Source organism: Xiphophorus maculatus, chromosome 23, assembly GCF_002775205.1.
Source record: "Xiphophorus maculatus strain JP 163 A chromosome 23, X_maculatus-5.0-male, whole genome shotgun sequence".
NCBI classification, from domain to species: Eukaryota; Metazoa; Chordata; class Actinopteri; order Cyprinodontiformes; family Poeciliidae; genus Xiphophorus; species Xiphophorus maculatus.
The window spans coordinates 16,435,526-16,448,768 of record NC_036465.1 but is presented as its reverse complement, the minus strand read 5'-3'; the positions used below and the strand labels follow the sequence as shown (position 1 = coordinate 16,448,768).

Genomic DNA, 13,243 nt, shown 5'->3' with positions numbered 1-13,243 from the left:
TACAGAGATTTTGTGAAGATTTCGAATCAAGAACCTTTAGCTCCTTCACCTTCTTCTTCTGTGTCTGTTTTTCCTGTCCACCATCCTGGTCTTTTTTAACTGGAGACAATGAAAGAAAACAAGAGGTCATTCAAACCGTCTTATTCACATAAGGCGACTGTGGAGCATGAATAGGTGTATGATAAGTATTGCTGAAGGATAAAAACCAATAGATTAATATGCATCACAATGCCTGTATGATGCATATTAAAAGTGGCAGAGTTGGTACGGCCTTTGCCGTTTTCACTCTCGTCCAACTGTATGATGTCACTGAGGTGTTGGATTTTTGTTTGAGCTGCCCCGGGTAATACCAAACTAACATGAAATGGCTTAAAAATGTGGGTAACGTCTCTGTTGAGCTTGGGCTTTTTAAATGTGGCCAGACATCTGCTTACTGTGGGGCATTCAGAGATTGCATTAAACTTATGCATCTGCACGCACACACAAACACTGAGAAGAGACACTTTAGATTAACTGGTTCTGACAAGGTCAGAGTTGTGACTGTAAGGATGTGTCAGTGTGGGGGTGGATATGAAGTGGATGAAAATTAAGAGTGAAAGATGAACAGTCACGTGGACTTTGGCCACGTAACAGCTTGCTGTTTCCAGGCACATTGGGTCTAAGGTCAGCAGAGTTCTGGATGTCACAGCTGTCCTGCTGTTCCTGTCAGGAAATATCTACTCAATCACTGCTTATTAATTTATGATCACAGAACTGACAATGCCTCAAAAGTTTAAGGACTCGAAGTAAAAACTATTAAGTGTCCATCCTTTTCTGTACCAATTTTGATTTCTGTAATGATAAAAAATGGCTGATCTCACATCTAAGTTTTGGTTTATCCCCAAGTGAGTAGATAAGAGCGGCTTTATGGGAAATTCTGCTACCACACACTACATTTAGACGAACAAAAAGAACAAGATAGGAATAATTAGATGTTTTTAAGTGTGAAGGCCAGAATGTAAGTGCTAGATGAGGACACAATTTAAATGCAAATTGAATATCGGTGTCATGAGCTAAAACCATCTCATGTTGGGACTGAATTCAGGCCAGAATGTTTAGGTGGTTAAATGTGATCATGTACTAGCTCTGTTTTAAGCTCTTTAAACTGACCTTAGAACTAATTCTTGTTAAATGAGAACTTCTAGAGCACTGCTGGTCAGGATGACTCTATAGCTCTCTTGTATGGTGCTTCTACACCATAATGTAAAGTACTACTAAAGCAAAGTATTGCAACTTGTACAAAAAAAAGACAAGAAATCAAACAGACAAATCTATTTTCACTTGTGTTACTAGCAGCATAAGTCCCAACCTGCTTGTTGCACAGCCTATATGCATTAATTTCTTTATTATCATGGTGCACAGTTTATTGAAGAGGCCTGATTCAAACAGTGGAAGTGTCAGCAGTCACCACATAGTCACATAATTGCCACAGGATAACAGCTCTATTCATCCACTGATCCATCCACAAGTCTGTCCAAAGAGTCCTCTGTCTGAATGAGAGACGGCAGTCAGTTCAACAGTCTGTGAACTGCCAATAGTCCTAATGAGGACACCATGTCCTCATTTAGATACACACAGGGAGAAGAGTGTGTCACTGGGTTTAAGATCATTTGCCTCAGCAGTAGCTTCCACTTTATGAAACGTATCTCACAGAAATAAGAACTTTTCAACAACAAACAATTTTCATTGTTTTAGTATATTTGGGATTATGAAAACAGCCTGTGCCTGTGTGCATGGTTACCATATAAAGCACTATTGTGTATCCAATACTTTTCACAATCCCTGCAGGAAACTAAGGCAGGAAGGTAACCAATATAGACACAGGATAGGAAAATCCACACATCAATAAGGAAATAACATCTTTGCACAAACACATAACCACAGCAAGCCACAGCTGAACATATTACAGGAAGAGAGATGAGATTTTTTTTAAAATCTATATCTCTAAACCAATTTTCATTTCTGCAAGACGCAAAATTGGAGAAAAAGTATTTCTACAAACAATAGTAGGAAAATTTACAACATTCAACAGTAACCATGTTTCAGCAAATCTGTAAGAAAAGTAAAAACTACAGCTAGGCCCTTCACAACAAGCAATAAGTCGCACGATGTATTGAAACAGGCTCAACAATTTCCAATTCCACGACTGAACTGTTTTCTCCGTTCTTCTCCCAAAATTGGATGACAAAAGTTTTCAATTTGGTGCATTGGTGTTAATTACCACTGTTTCTTAAGGACAATTTTGTTTACAAAGACTTCATAATTTATTTTATTTGTTTTTTTTCTGTTTTACTTATTTTGAATATTTAAAAAATGTCTTTCAGTTCCAGTGTTAAATGTTCATCTGAATTTAATGTTTATTAATCTTTGAGAATGTGTTCTTACATTATTATGCCATTATGTTGCTTGAAAATGCTCTCAAATCAGCAATATTATACTCCATCGCAATAACTTCTGGGACAATTTATCATCCAGCAAACTTTATTATTGTGACAGTAATAAACAAATAAACTTATTTATTATTGCACAGATTTAGGATACTACAAAATTCCTCTGAGCAGGACTGGTGACCCAGTGGAAGCATCATGTCAGTGGGTCAGTGTGTGTGTCTCAGAGAGAGGCAGACCCAGAACTGAAGCATATGTGTGGATGTACAGAGCTAAAGCTCGGGCTGCGCCTTAGCCAATAGACGCAGTCTGAGCTGTGTTGACATCATAGCTGATTCATAAAATGGGGTCTGGTGTGCAGACTGTAAAATGGCTGCTCCGTGGTTTCTACATGTACAAGGGCTTTTCATTTATGAGCCGATGGCACCTCTGGCGGCAACTACAGAGCATTGCATCCTGTTACACTTAGTCATAGTGGGGGAGGAAAGAAAGATGATGGAGGCAGAACACATGTCTGACCAGACACACACACATATGAACATTTCCAGCACAAAACAATTGTGGAGTGCTGAAAACACATGAAAGAAATGTTTTTTATGGTCCGTTTTGCTTATAGTCAACAAAAAACAGGTTTTATTACAAAAACAAACCAACTTTGCTTCAACACAGACGGACACACAATCCTCTTTTCCTGGAACACCCCCACCTTCTTCTCCCCTCGACAGCTGCTTGGCACCATGTGTGTCTGCGTGTGTGGGTGTGTGAGTGAACGCACACTGGCAGGGGCTGTGTGTGTGTCATGGTAGAAATTCTTCTATTGCTGACATCTGCTTTTAATTATGTGGAGAGACCAAAAAAATGCAGAAAGTTGGAGGGGGGGAAAGGAAAAGGAGGGGGCTTCAGCAGAATCACGAGGAGCCAAGTCATGATGGGGATTTTGTCAATACGTAACAAACTGTGTGTCAGTGTTTGTGTGTCCGTCTGCACAAAGAGGAGTCTGTTTATCAGTTAGTGAGCCCGGAGAGTGTCCTTCACCCCATTTCAGCTAGCTTTCCATTCTCATTCCCTCACTCCTTAAAAGGACAAAAATGTGGAGTGGAGAGAGTGATGTGTAGCCAGGCTTAGTTGAAACATAAAAGAAAAAGAAATATAGAAAGAAAAGGAGGGGTAGAAAGAGACGAACAAAGAAATTAAAAACATAAAACTCTTTCATATCTTTCCAAGCTGAACCTAAAGCATGGACTCAAAAGAAGTTTCATCCCTCTTTCATAAAGCAAAACCTTTTCTCTTCACAACAGCTTTTTCAGCCTTTTCATGTAGCCTATTCATCCTTTCATCACCACTCCCTGTTTGTAGATCCCAGTGGTTTATTTTTAACCCGCTAAAAGCTTACAGATGATGTGTTTCATTGTATATTTGTAGCATCAAGAGTTTTTCATGGGCCCCCTTGTGGCACGATGGAAGAAAACCCTCATATTAACTTTATATAATACCAACCTAACTTTTTCCATTCTGCATTCCAGGTCTGGAAGCTGTCTAAACAGAAACTGAGAAGAGGGAGTCGAGTTTAAACATCAATATTCCTGAGCTGAAAAGTTCTTTGGAAAAAAAAAAAAAGGCTTCTGAATGTGATCCACAGAAAGAAAAACACACATACAGCCTGTGCCAAATCTTTGATATTTCATGGAAACTAATAAAGAACTTCACATGGTTTTAGTTTAGAACTTTAGAAGTTTAGAACTATTAAAACTGAGAAGACAGACAAGAAACATAAAAAAATGAGGGGAAAAGCTGCTCTTTGTGTCAACTATGGCAGACAGAGCGACAGCTGTTGCTCTGGTCCCTTTAAACTTTAAACTTCCATTCTGACACATTATATAGAAGTGTTGGTGTTGCGATGTAAGAGTTTGACAGGAGAAGAATAAAAGAGTTTCCAGGGTAACCACAAGGCTGAAAGAGCCCCTTCATCCTGTTTTTCCACTGTGAAAGGAAATGAGGAGAAAAGATTCCCGACGGTGTGTGCGTACGTGCATGTGTCCACGGGCACGCCATTGTGTGAAAAGCACCAGATGGCAGGGTGGGGCAGTGGGGAGGGGGACTGGGCAGGATGTGGGAGGGCCAGGACGCAGGGGGACGGCATATGGGAGGGACTAGGACCTTGCTCCCTTGCGCTCCCCTGGCGCATGAAAAGTGCAACTGCAGGTGAAATTTAAACAAATTTTATTTATGGTTTTATTTATTATAAATCAAAAAATAAAAAACAAATTGTGTCCTGAAAAAGACAAGTTTCCTTCTAATTGATCGACCTGAGCTGCTGGATGAAACAAAAACTTTTACTGTAAACAAAGAAAAAATAAATAAATAAAATTACCAAAACAATTTTACCCCCAATCCTTTAGTGTTTTACTAGTTAGAAGCTAATTATATATATATATATATATATATATATATATATATATATATATATATATATATATATATATATTACATAGAATTTACAATGATTTAAATACATTTTGTCGTTTACGCTAAAAGTATAGAAAAGTAAACTGATTTAATACCTTAATAATTATACATGGCCAATCATAGTACTACTAATAAACTGTAACAATGATTTAAATAAGTTTTGTTGGCAAAAAAAAGAAAAAGAAAAATAATAACACAAAAATATATATACAAAACAGTACAAATCTGCAAAAGAGATCCTAAAGAATATTTTGCCTTTATTACATTTGACCTTGTCTTCATCAATGTCAACTGGTAAAAAAATAACGTTTCAAGTTTTTTAAAATCATTTTTCTAATAGAAATGATAGAACAAGGAGGAAGAATGTGTGGGTTTTACAATGAGCCCACATTTCATGTGTGGAGTCACATTGCCCTCTAGTGGTCATACTGCTAAACTGCTGCTCTACAACAAAAAGCAGACAAATCCCTAACCATACCATTTACTACAAAAAAAGGAAGAAAAAGTTTAAACAACACTGCTTGTGCAAAGGTGATCCTGGAGGCTGTTGAAAGGCCCATGATTCGGTCAGTTGGCTTGTGTTTGTATGGATGTGAGGCTGTTAGTGTTGTTCTCCCAGGACCAATATGACCTCTCTGTGCTCTTTTGGCCATGAAGGTCTTCGGTGATGACGCACACATGGCACGTAGCAGCATCACTGATGAGACACACAAACTTGAACACCCGAGTATGCCACCCGCATAACTGATAAGGCACACTGTGGTTGACACATCGACACAGCACTACCTTGAACTTGAATTTGCACTTGCTGAAACCACACAAACAGCCAATAAATCCCCAAAGCAAATAACAGAAGATACAGAGCTACCCCCCCGGTGTATGTGTGCACTTACACGCACACACAACACAGAGGGAGAGGTGAGCCGCTATGGTGTGCTTATTAAATCAGTCCTATATCAGCCAGTCTCCTTGGGACATCAGAAAAGATTTACTACAGCAATTACACTAGCTAATTACAAGGAGGAGAAAGGGAGGGAGTGTGGGAGAGCTACAGAGTGTAGAAGAAAATCAAATCACAAGGAGCGAGTGCAAATAAAGGTGTGAAACCCGAGACCACGAGAAAGCAAATAAAAGGGGAAAGAAGTTTAAAGGACAAATATGATGAGGAAGTGACCTTGAAGCCACCTGCAACATCAGAGCCTTTTTATGCAGTCCACAGAAACAACAAAAAGACAAAAACTCATTGTTCAGAAGCCCAAACCAGCTGTGTGTGTGAGAGTGAGTGACTCAGACTGTGTCCTTCTGTGGTGCTATGGTGTTTGTTATTCAAAGTGTGAATGCCCTTGATGCATCTCTGGCCTTCACAGCACAGTGCTCCCTCTATGGAGAAGAGAGTGAATTACGCTATAAACCAGGCTCTCTGGTAGCCTGGGTATCAATCAGGTCTGATCCTTGTTTCTTGCTATGGAGTGACATTTACAGGCACTGTACACGTTGTGTGCATTTCACTGACCAATGAGACTTCTTACAGAGCGTTATGTAAGGAAATCAGAATGACTTAAGAATAATGGTTGTAAACAAAGGACAGAACATCATTGTTTGTGTAGGAAGCTCTTAGAGCCTCCAAATTCATTGAGGTCAGTCTTAGGAAGCACAGCTAAATGCTGGTCAATGCCTAGGCCAGTTACCTTGTAGCATATCCCCACTGGCAACATATACTATTCTTACCGACAGCTGGTATGATACATGCACAACCATGCAGTCTCATTTACAAGAGCAGAGAAGTAGAAATGAAAACTTAAAAATTGGATTTCCATCTCAATTAAAAAGTTAGATGAACTCCAACAGTAGTGCACCCCATGAGGCACATTTGCCCTGGGCAAAGGGGATTAGGTACAGCACTCCTGTCAGCTCTCAAACATTCGTTATTACCTTATGGAAAGATAGCAAAGTGAGTGGGAACTAGAAGAAGCAAGAAAAAAAAGAGGGAGAGGGATGAATACATGATAGAGCTCTATGAATACAAGCAGCGCTGACTTATGGAAAGAAATATAGATGAAAGGAGGACAGAGAAAAATGGAGGTCTACACGGTGTCATGCCATGGAGGACAGTTAAAAGCGTGTCAGAGTGCTGGTGCACACTCTCATCCTGTTAATCCCTCAGTTTCCATCCTCTCGTCTGAAACCATCCATCCTTTCTCGTATTTATCTCTGCTTCAGTGATGAGGACAAAGGAAAGCACTCAATCATTTGACCACCCTTCCTCCCTCTTCCTTTCCTCTTGGTCCCTCCAGGCAAAGCTCAGAGGCCTGATTAGCAATTGTGACTTGACCGCATGGTGAAAAAGACTGTGCGAACAAGCACAAATTTGTCCACCGACACACAATTGTGACAAGGAGGAGGACAAGGCCAGTTTTGCCAGGTCTGATTATCCCTTGAGCAAGACACACAGAGGAAAAGGGGATGGGAGGGAGGAAGTGGGGAAATTTGCCATTTTTAATGTCAGTCATCACCCGCAGGACTTGCACATACAGAGAGTTGAGTGTCTGTCTGGAGGCAAAAACATTGAGCCGTTTCTGGTGGTTGCCGTTAAGTTTTTTTTTTTTTGTTCTCTGGGAACATATTAATATAATGAGGCAAAGGAAATGAGAGAAGTGGAAAAAAGGAAAAAGACAAAAAAGATGTGAATTAATGATAAGTATCCATGTCGAGAAATTGCAGAAGAGGCAGAGCTGAAGGAGATACGAACAAAAAGGAAAAGAATAAAGATTAGGTTATTCAGTCAATTTAATACCAATAAAGAAAAAGAAATTAGAGCCTAGTTTAAGGAGGACTGCAACAATTGCTTTGATTAACAGAGAGAAATGACTCTCTACACACACAGCTGACATCAGTTTTAGACCTTTCAAATGCATTTTACACTGATATTTAAATTAATTTCTTTTTAATTATGACCAAGATTCGCCTTTCAATAATGCTATGGTGGTTTAATTTACGATTAATAATCAAACATTGTTCAGATTTAAACAAATAGCAATTTTAAAATGCACTTCAGCCAACTTACAATTAATTTTAGTCCCTACAAGTCGTTTAAATTTGGATTTGGCCACTTCATAAAATTCTCTTTGGCAGACTTCTTTCAGCACCTTCTGAGTGGTTGGGAAGCGCAATCTTCACGTCTCTCCACAGATGTTCTCCAGGGGATTCATGTTTGGGCTTTTGGCAGCCCACTCAAGGACAGTCAAGTCCTGAACCCACTCCAGTTCTGTCTTGGCCATCTGGTGATTGCAAAAGGTCATCCAGTTTCATTTTGCACACTCTCATGCAGGTTTTCCTTGGAGAACATGTGCATCTGAATGCTTACTCCATTCTTTGACAAGCCCCTCAAAGCATGACGGGACCAAAATGACTCTTTAGCGCAGAGATATTAGCCAGCCGATGAGCTGCGCCTAGGGTTTGCCAGATACTGTCCTTGAAACAGTTAAAGATTTGTCTCTTCAGACCAGAACAGCTTTTCCTTCATGCTCTCAGAATCCTTTTAAATATCACTCGGCAAACTTCAAGCATCATTTAAGCCTTTTCTCCCCCACACAAGTGGTTTCTATCATGCCACTAAAAGCCTAATGTTGAAGTGCTGCCAAGATGGCAGACCTTCTGGCAGAGGACTTCATAGGTGCTTTTAGAGAGACTGTCAAGATATTGGTCACCTCCTTGACAAGGCCCCAAGGCTCTGCTACTCAGCTTGGCTTAAAGGCCAATGTTATTAAGAGTCTTGGAGGTTTCAGACGTACTTACTTCACAGTTCACGTAGTACTTCAGAGTTACTACAACCACTATGCTTTTTGTCACATACCATACATATATATTTAACCCCTGGACTAATCTATTTGCAGCCAAAAAATGCAACTGAAGTCCAGATAGTTTCTGGGCTTGGTTTTCATTTTTAAATGTATGTGCCAGTTTCAGCAATAATGTGTTAAAGGTGATTTTTCTAGAATTTTGTTTTCATGAAAATATCAAGGATTAATAAAGCAAAAGGGTTGCAATTGATTAGTTATGTACTTTTTTTGTACTTTTCTCTAAATACACCTGAAGAATTTTGTGCTGAAACTGTGACTTTTCCATATACACAGCATGATTTATTATGTTTGGAAAATGCCAATCATGATTATCAAAAATAAACTTCTTGATTGAGTGAAAATAAGTTGAAATTTACATTTTCCAGAGGTAATAAAATGACTCATTAAATACCCACCAAATAGGCTACTTTTCCAAAGTCACTGTCAACACCAAAATTATCACTTTTACTGTCATTGAAATAAATTCCACAAAATCATTCAGTTTTAACTTCATTGCCCTGCCTCAGTAAGAATCTCCCCTTTTTGCCATATAGTTTTAAAGCTCCAGGTAGTTTTAAAATTCAGCAATACCAAAAGATCAGTGAAACTAAGAAGCTGGAAGCAATGAGAGCTGGCAACCTGTACCTCTACTCAAGAACTTCAGAAAAAGTTTACTTCATAATCTACTGGGATGCTGTACCACTCCAAGTTTGTGAAATTAGATTTAACCTCTTTGGAAAAGAAGCAGCAGCTCACAAAAATAAACTACACAGGAGAAAATGATATTTAAACTGGGAGATAGATATGTGAATTCTGTCCTCGAACATCTGTCTGCTGCCCTCTCCCAGGAATTGGCTGCTGTTGGGGCAAGATGAAAAAAAAGACAGACAAAAACACAAACAATCACAAAGGATTCACAAAAACACACACCTAATCCCTCCATGTGCTTAGTGAGCCATCAGGGGAAATGTTGCCAATCAGACAGCTATGTGATGTTGGCCGAATGAAAACAATCAAGGAACAACACACAATATGGCTCAGAGAATGTGCTTATAAGCACAAGTGTTTGCTTGACTGAGTTCAAACTGGCTGCTATGCTCACCTAATGCATTCCTAGAGGCAGTGTGCGAGTATGCAGAGATTTTTAAAGTTTTCTATAAATGACAAAATATTGAAGGGAAGTGTAACGTAATGTTTTAGGGTAATGTTTTAGGGCTCACAGCAGCTCTAAGGTCTCAGGAAATTATGTCAGGATTATCTTCTTTAAGGTTAAACCTACTGGAGGACATGTGATTTATTTCATTTATTCAAAGCATGACTGCACATTCTCTACAATTCACTGTGATGATTTAAAACAGTACCTAAAAAGTTCATGGCAGAGCTGAAATTCTAAAGTACTAGACTCTGGTTTGTAGGAAACCAACCTGACCCAGCCCAAAATATAGTGAAACAAAGACAGAATCGGGTTTTTATTATTTACCTGTTTATACAGGGCCCCACATGAATGTGTGTATGTCTACCCAGCTATCGTCCCTATCTCCGTCTTGTCTCTGCTTACGGCTCAGTGAGTGTGTCAGTCTGCATTGGCCCCCTTTAGAAGCTACTCAGAGATGGCAGCACCATTAAAATTTAACCCACTATCTCAACACTCACCACACGCTGACAGGAGAGGGTGAGAGAACAGCAAAGATGCTCAGCCAGGATACACAGGGATGTGTTCTCTAACCAAAGACAGGGGCGCGTACAACCCCACATGCACTCATTCCACAGGAATCAGTCAGATGTGATAGCGAAAGATTGGAAGCGATGGAGTGAAAGATCCTACACAGATGGAAAATAAAAAATAAGACGGAGCAGATTACTGCTTGAAAACCACATGCACGCTTGCATAATGTTCAGGCGGCTATGGAAATGAATGGCTTCAATTCACCAGAGGAAATAGAAAATGTGTGTGGACCTTACATCCTCATCAGTCTGCACTATTTCATGCTTTGTATTGCTTTCTTCCTCATCAGCTCGAGCCACTTATTCCAACTCATGTAATCCCTCTTTGGTTTTTCTTCCTCTTTATTCTATTATTCTTTTTGGTTGAACATTTCTGGCACTTGCCTTCCTTATTTTCTACGCATATAGCTTTTCCAACTTGATCCCTCTCTTGTTCTGGTCTGTTCTTTGTTTTTCTCACTAGACAGTGGGATAGCAGGCAGTGTTAGGTCTATTGTCTCTTAATTAAATGCCAAGAGAAAAGGAGGACACTGCTAACAAGGGAACACACATATGGTCGCTCTGTTTGCTTATGAGGTCCCACGCTGTCTGCAACAGTACAGTGTTTACATCTAGTCATATTACTTTCAAAAACTTCAATATATTTTATCAGGATTTATGTAAAGGGCCAGCACAAGGTTGGGCATAAATTATGGTTTGAAGGATTAGTCCTTTACAAAACTTTTGACAAATTAAACAAGTTTTATGTGTATATTTACACCTTCAAGTCAATTTATTCAGAGAATGAAATGTTCACTCATTCTTCTTCGCTTAACTTCAATCAGATTAGACAGAGTACATCTGAGCAACTTTTTGAGTTTTAACAAGGATTCTCAGTTGAATTTTGGTCAAGACGTTGACTAGGCCACTTAAGTTCATGAATATACTTTCACCTGAACCACTTCATGAGATTACCTATCCCTGCAAAAGAACAGCTTCCCTACTGCATAATGCTGCCACCACCACATTTGAAAGGGAAAATTGAGTGCTCTGGGGGATGTAGGGTTTTCACATATTTGTTTCCAGCCTCAAAAGAATGAAGAATTTAGTCAAGGAATGAAAGGATAGGAGGAAGGGAAGAAGGATAGAAGTAGGAAAGATAGGAAGGAAAACTGATAAAGAAAATAAAGAAATAAGTACAAGAAGGAGGGAACAAATAAGTGTATGAGGAAGGAAGGGAGGACATGAAGAAGGAAAATGCAAAAAGAAGGACAGAAAATATATACAAGTATACATGGGGAGCAATGACAAAAGGACAAGAAGGACAAAGGAATGGTGGAAGGAAGGACAACATTCAAACAATGGAAAAAAGCTTAAAGTCTAGAATCTCAATATTTCTCCTAGAAAACATTGAAATATACTTCCATACTTCCCCAGACAGCATGTGAATTCCAGGGATGTGCACTATTAGTTTTCAAACACAAGGGACTCCGCTTATAGGCCTAAAAGTTCATTTCAGTCTCTTCAAAGCACGTTTTTGTTTGCTTTAGCAACCTGTAAAGAGCACTTCTTAAGCCTCAGAAATTGGTTTTCAGTTTTCTACTTGTCCTTAAAAGTGACCTGTGGCTGTTCTACGACCTCGGCCCACTTTAAACCTTGCTGAAACTTTACCCCTGCTCTGTCTGTTGTGTTCCTTGGTCTTCATGAGGATGTTTGTTTTCTAAAAATATTCATAGAACAGCTGTGCTCAAGGGACATTAAATTACTGTTTTACTTTAGAGGTACAGCGATAAGGGGGCTAAATACACATCTTTTTCTTCAAAAACAATATCACCTAAAATCCCAATAAAATACATTAATATTTGTAGTTGCAAGAAGTTTAGGTGGTATGTATGGCCACAAACAATAACAAGAGATGCAAAAGACATTACACTTTGCTAAAAACTTTTTCATAACAAGGCAAACAAGTCAATTTTTTTTTCATGCAAGAATTCACCCAAACAAAAGACTGAGAACCTGCTTACTAAGAACCAGAGCAACAGGCTCTGGTGAACGCCACTGCCCTCAGGTTTCTCCTTCTAAGTCTTTTCAACTAACACACAAGATTTCTTCCTCTTTCAGACATTGCAACACCTAATCAGAGGATGAGGACCTGAAAACTGCAGGGCCAGGACTCAATCAGCTAGCGCAATCAGACACAGGACACACACAATCACCCACATTCTTCCACACCCACACACACAAGATGACACACTCATAATAAGCCTTGTGCTGACGGACGAGAGGAAGGCCATGATATTATTCAGTCTGCCTCATCACCACTATAATAAACACACATACATGCGCGCACAGAGGAGGCGGGATGGAAGCAGCTATTTTGAGAGTGCGTGCGTCCATTCTCTGCGAAGGTGACTTTGGGCTGGCTGGAGTGGTAATTGGGTACACATACCGATGTTTTTTTTCCTTCCTTTTTCTCTTCCTCTTTCTAGCATTCGCTCCAAACTCTCTCTTGCCCCCCTCTCCTTCCCATCAACCTCCCCATCTCTGCCTCAGTTCAGCCCCTGAACGTGATTACACTTCCGACATGACTGAGAGGTGAAGAGGGAAGAAGTGAGAGACTGATAATTGACTTGGAAAAACAACAAGGGCAGAAAACCACATTAAACACCAATGGAAAACAAAAACCAACAACAACAAATGTGCAGACACACAGCATAGATATACAACCCTTTGGCCACCGTAGAATAATTTACACATTTATATTATACATCTCATTTACTTAGTGAGGTAAAGCAGAGGAAAACACAC

General features: G+C 39.5%; 1 protein-coding gene across 2 annotated transcripts in view; it reads right to left on the bottom strand.

Annotated features, from left to right (window-relative positions):
• Positions 1–13,243, bottom strand: part of diaph1 (diaphanous related formin 1) — a 101,403-nt gene that overhangs the window by 17,926 nt on the left and 70,234 nt on the right. For both annotated transcript variants that reach the window (XM_023328741.1, XM_023328742.1), the window contains one exon: positions 4–99. In XM_023328741.1, coding sequence (XP_023184509.1) covers positions 4–99 — 96 coding nt within the window. The remainder of the gene's footprint in view (positions 1–3; positions 100–13,243) is intronic.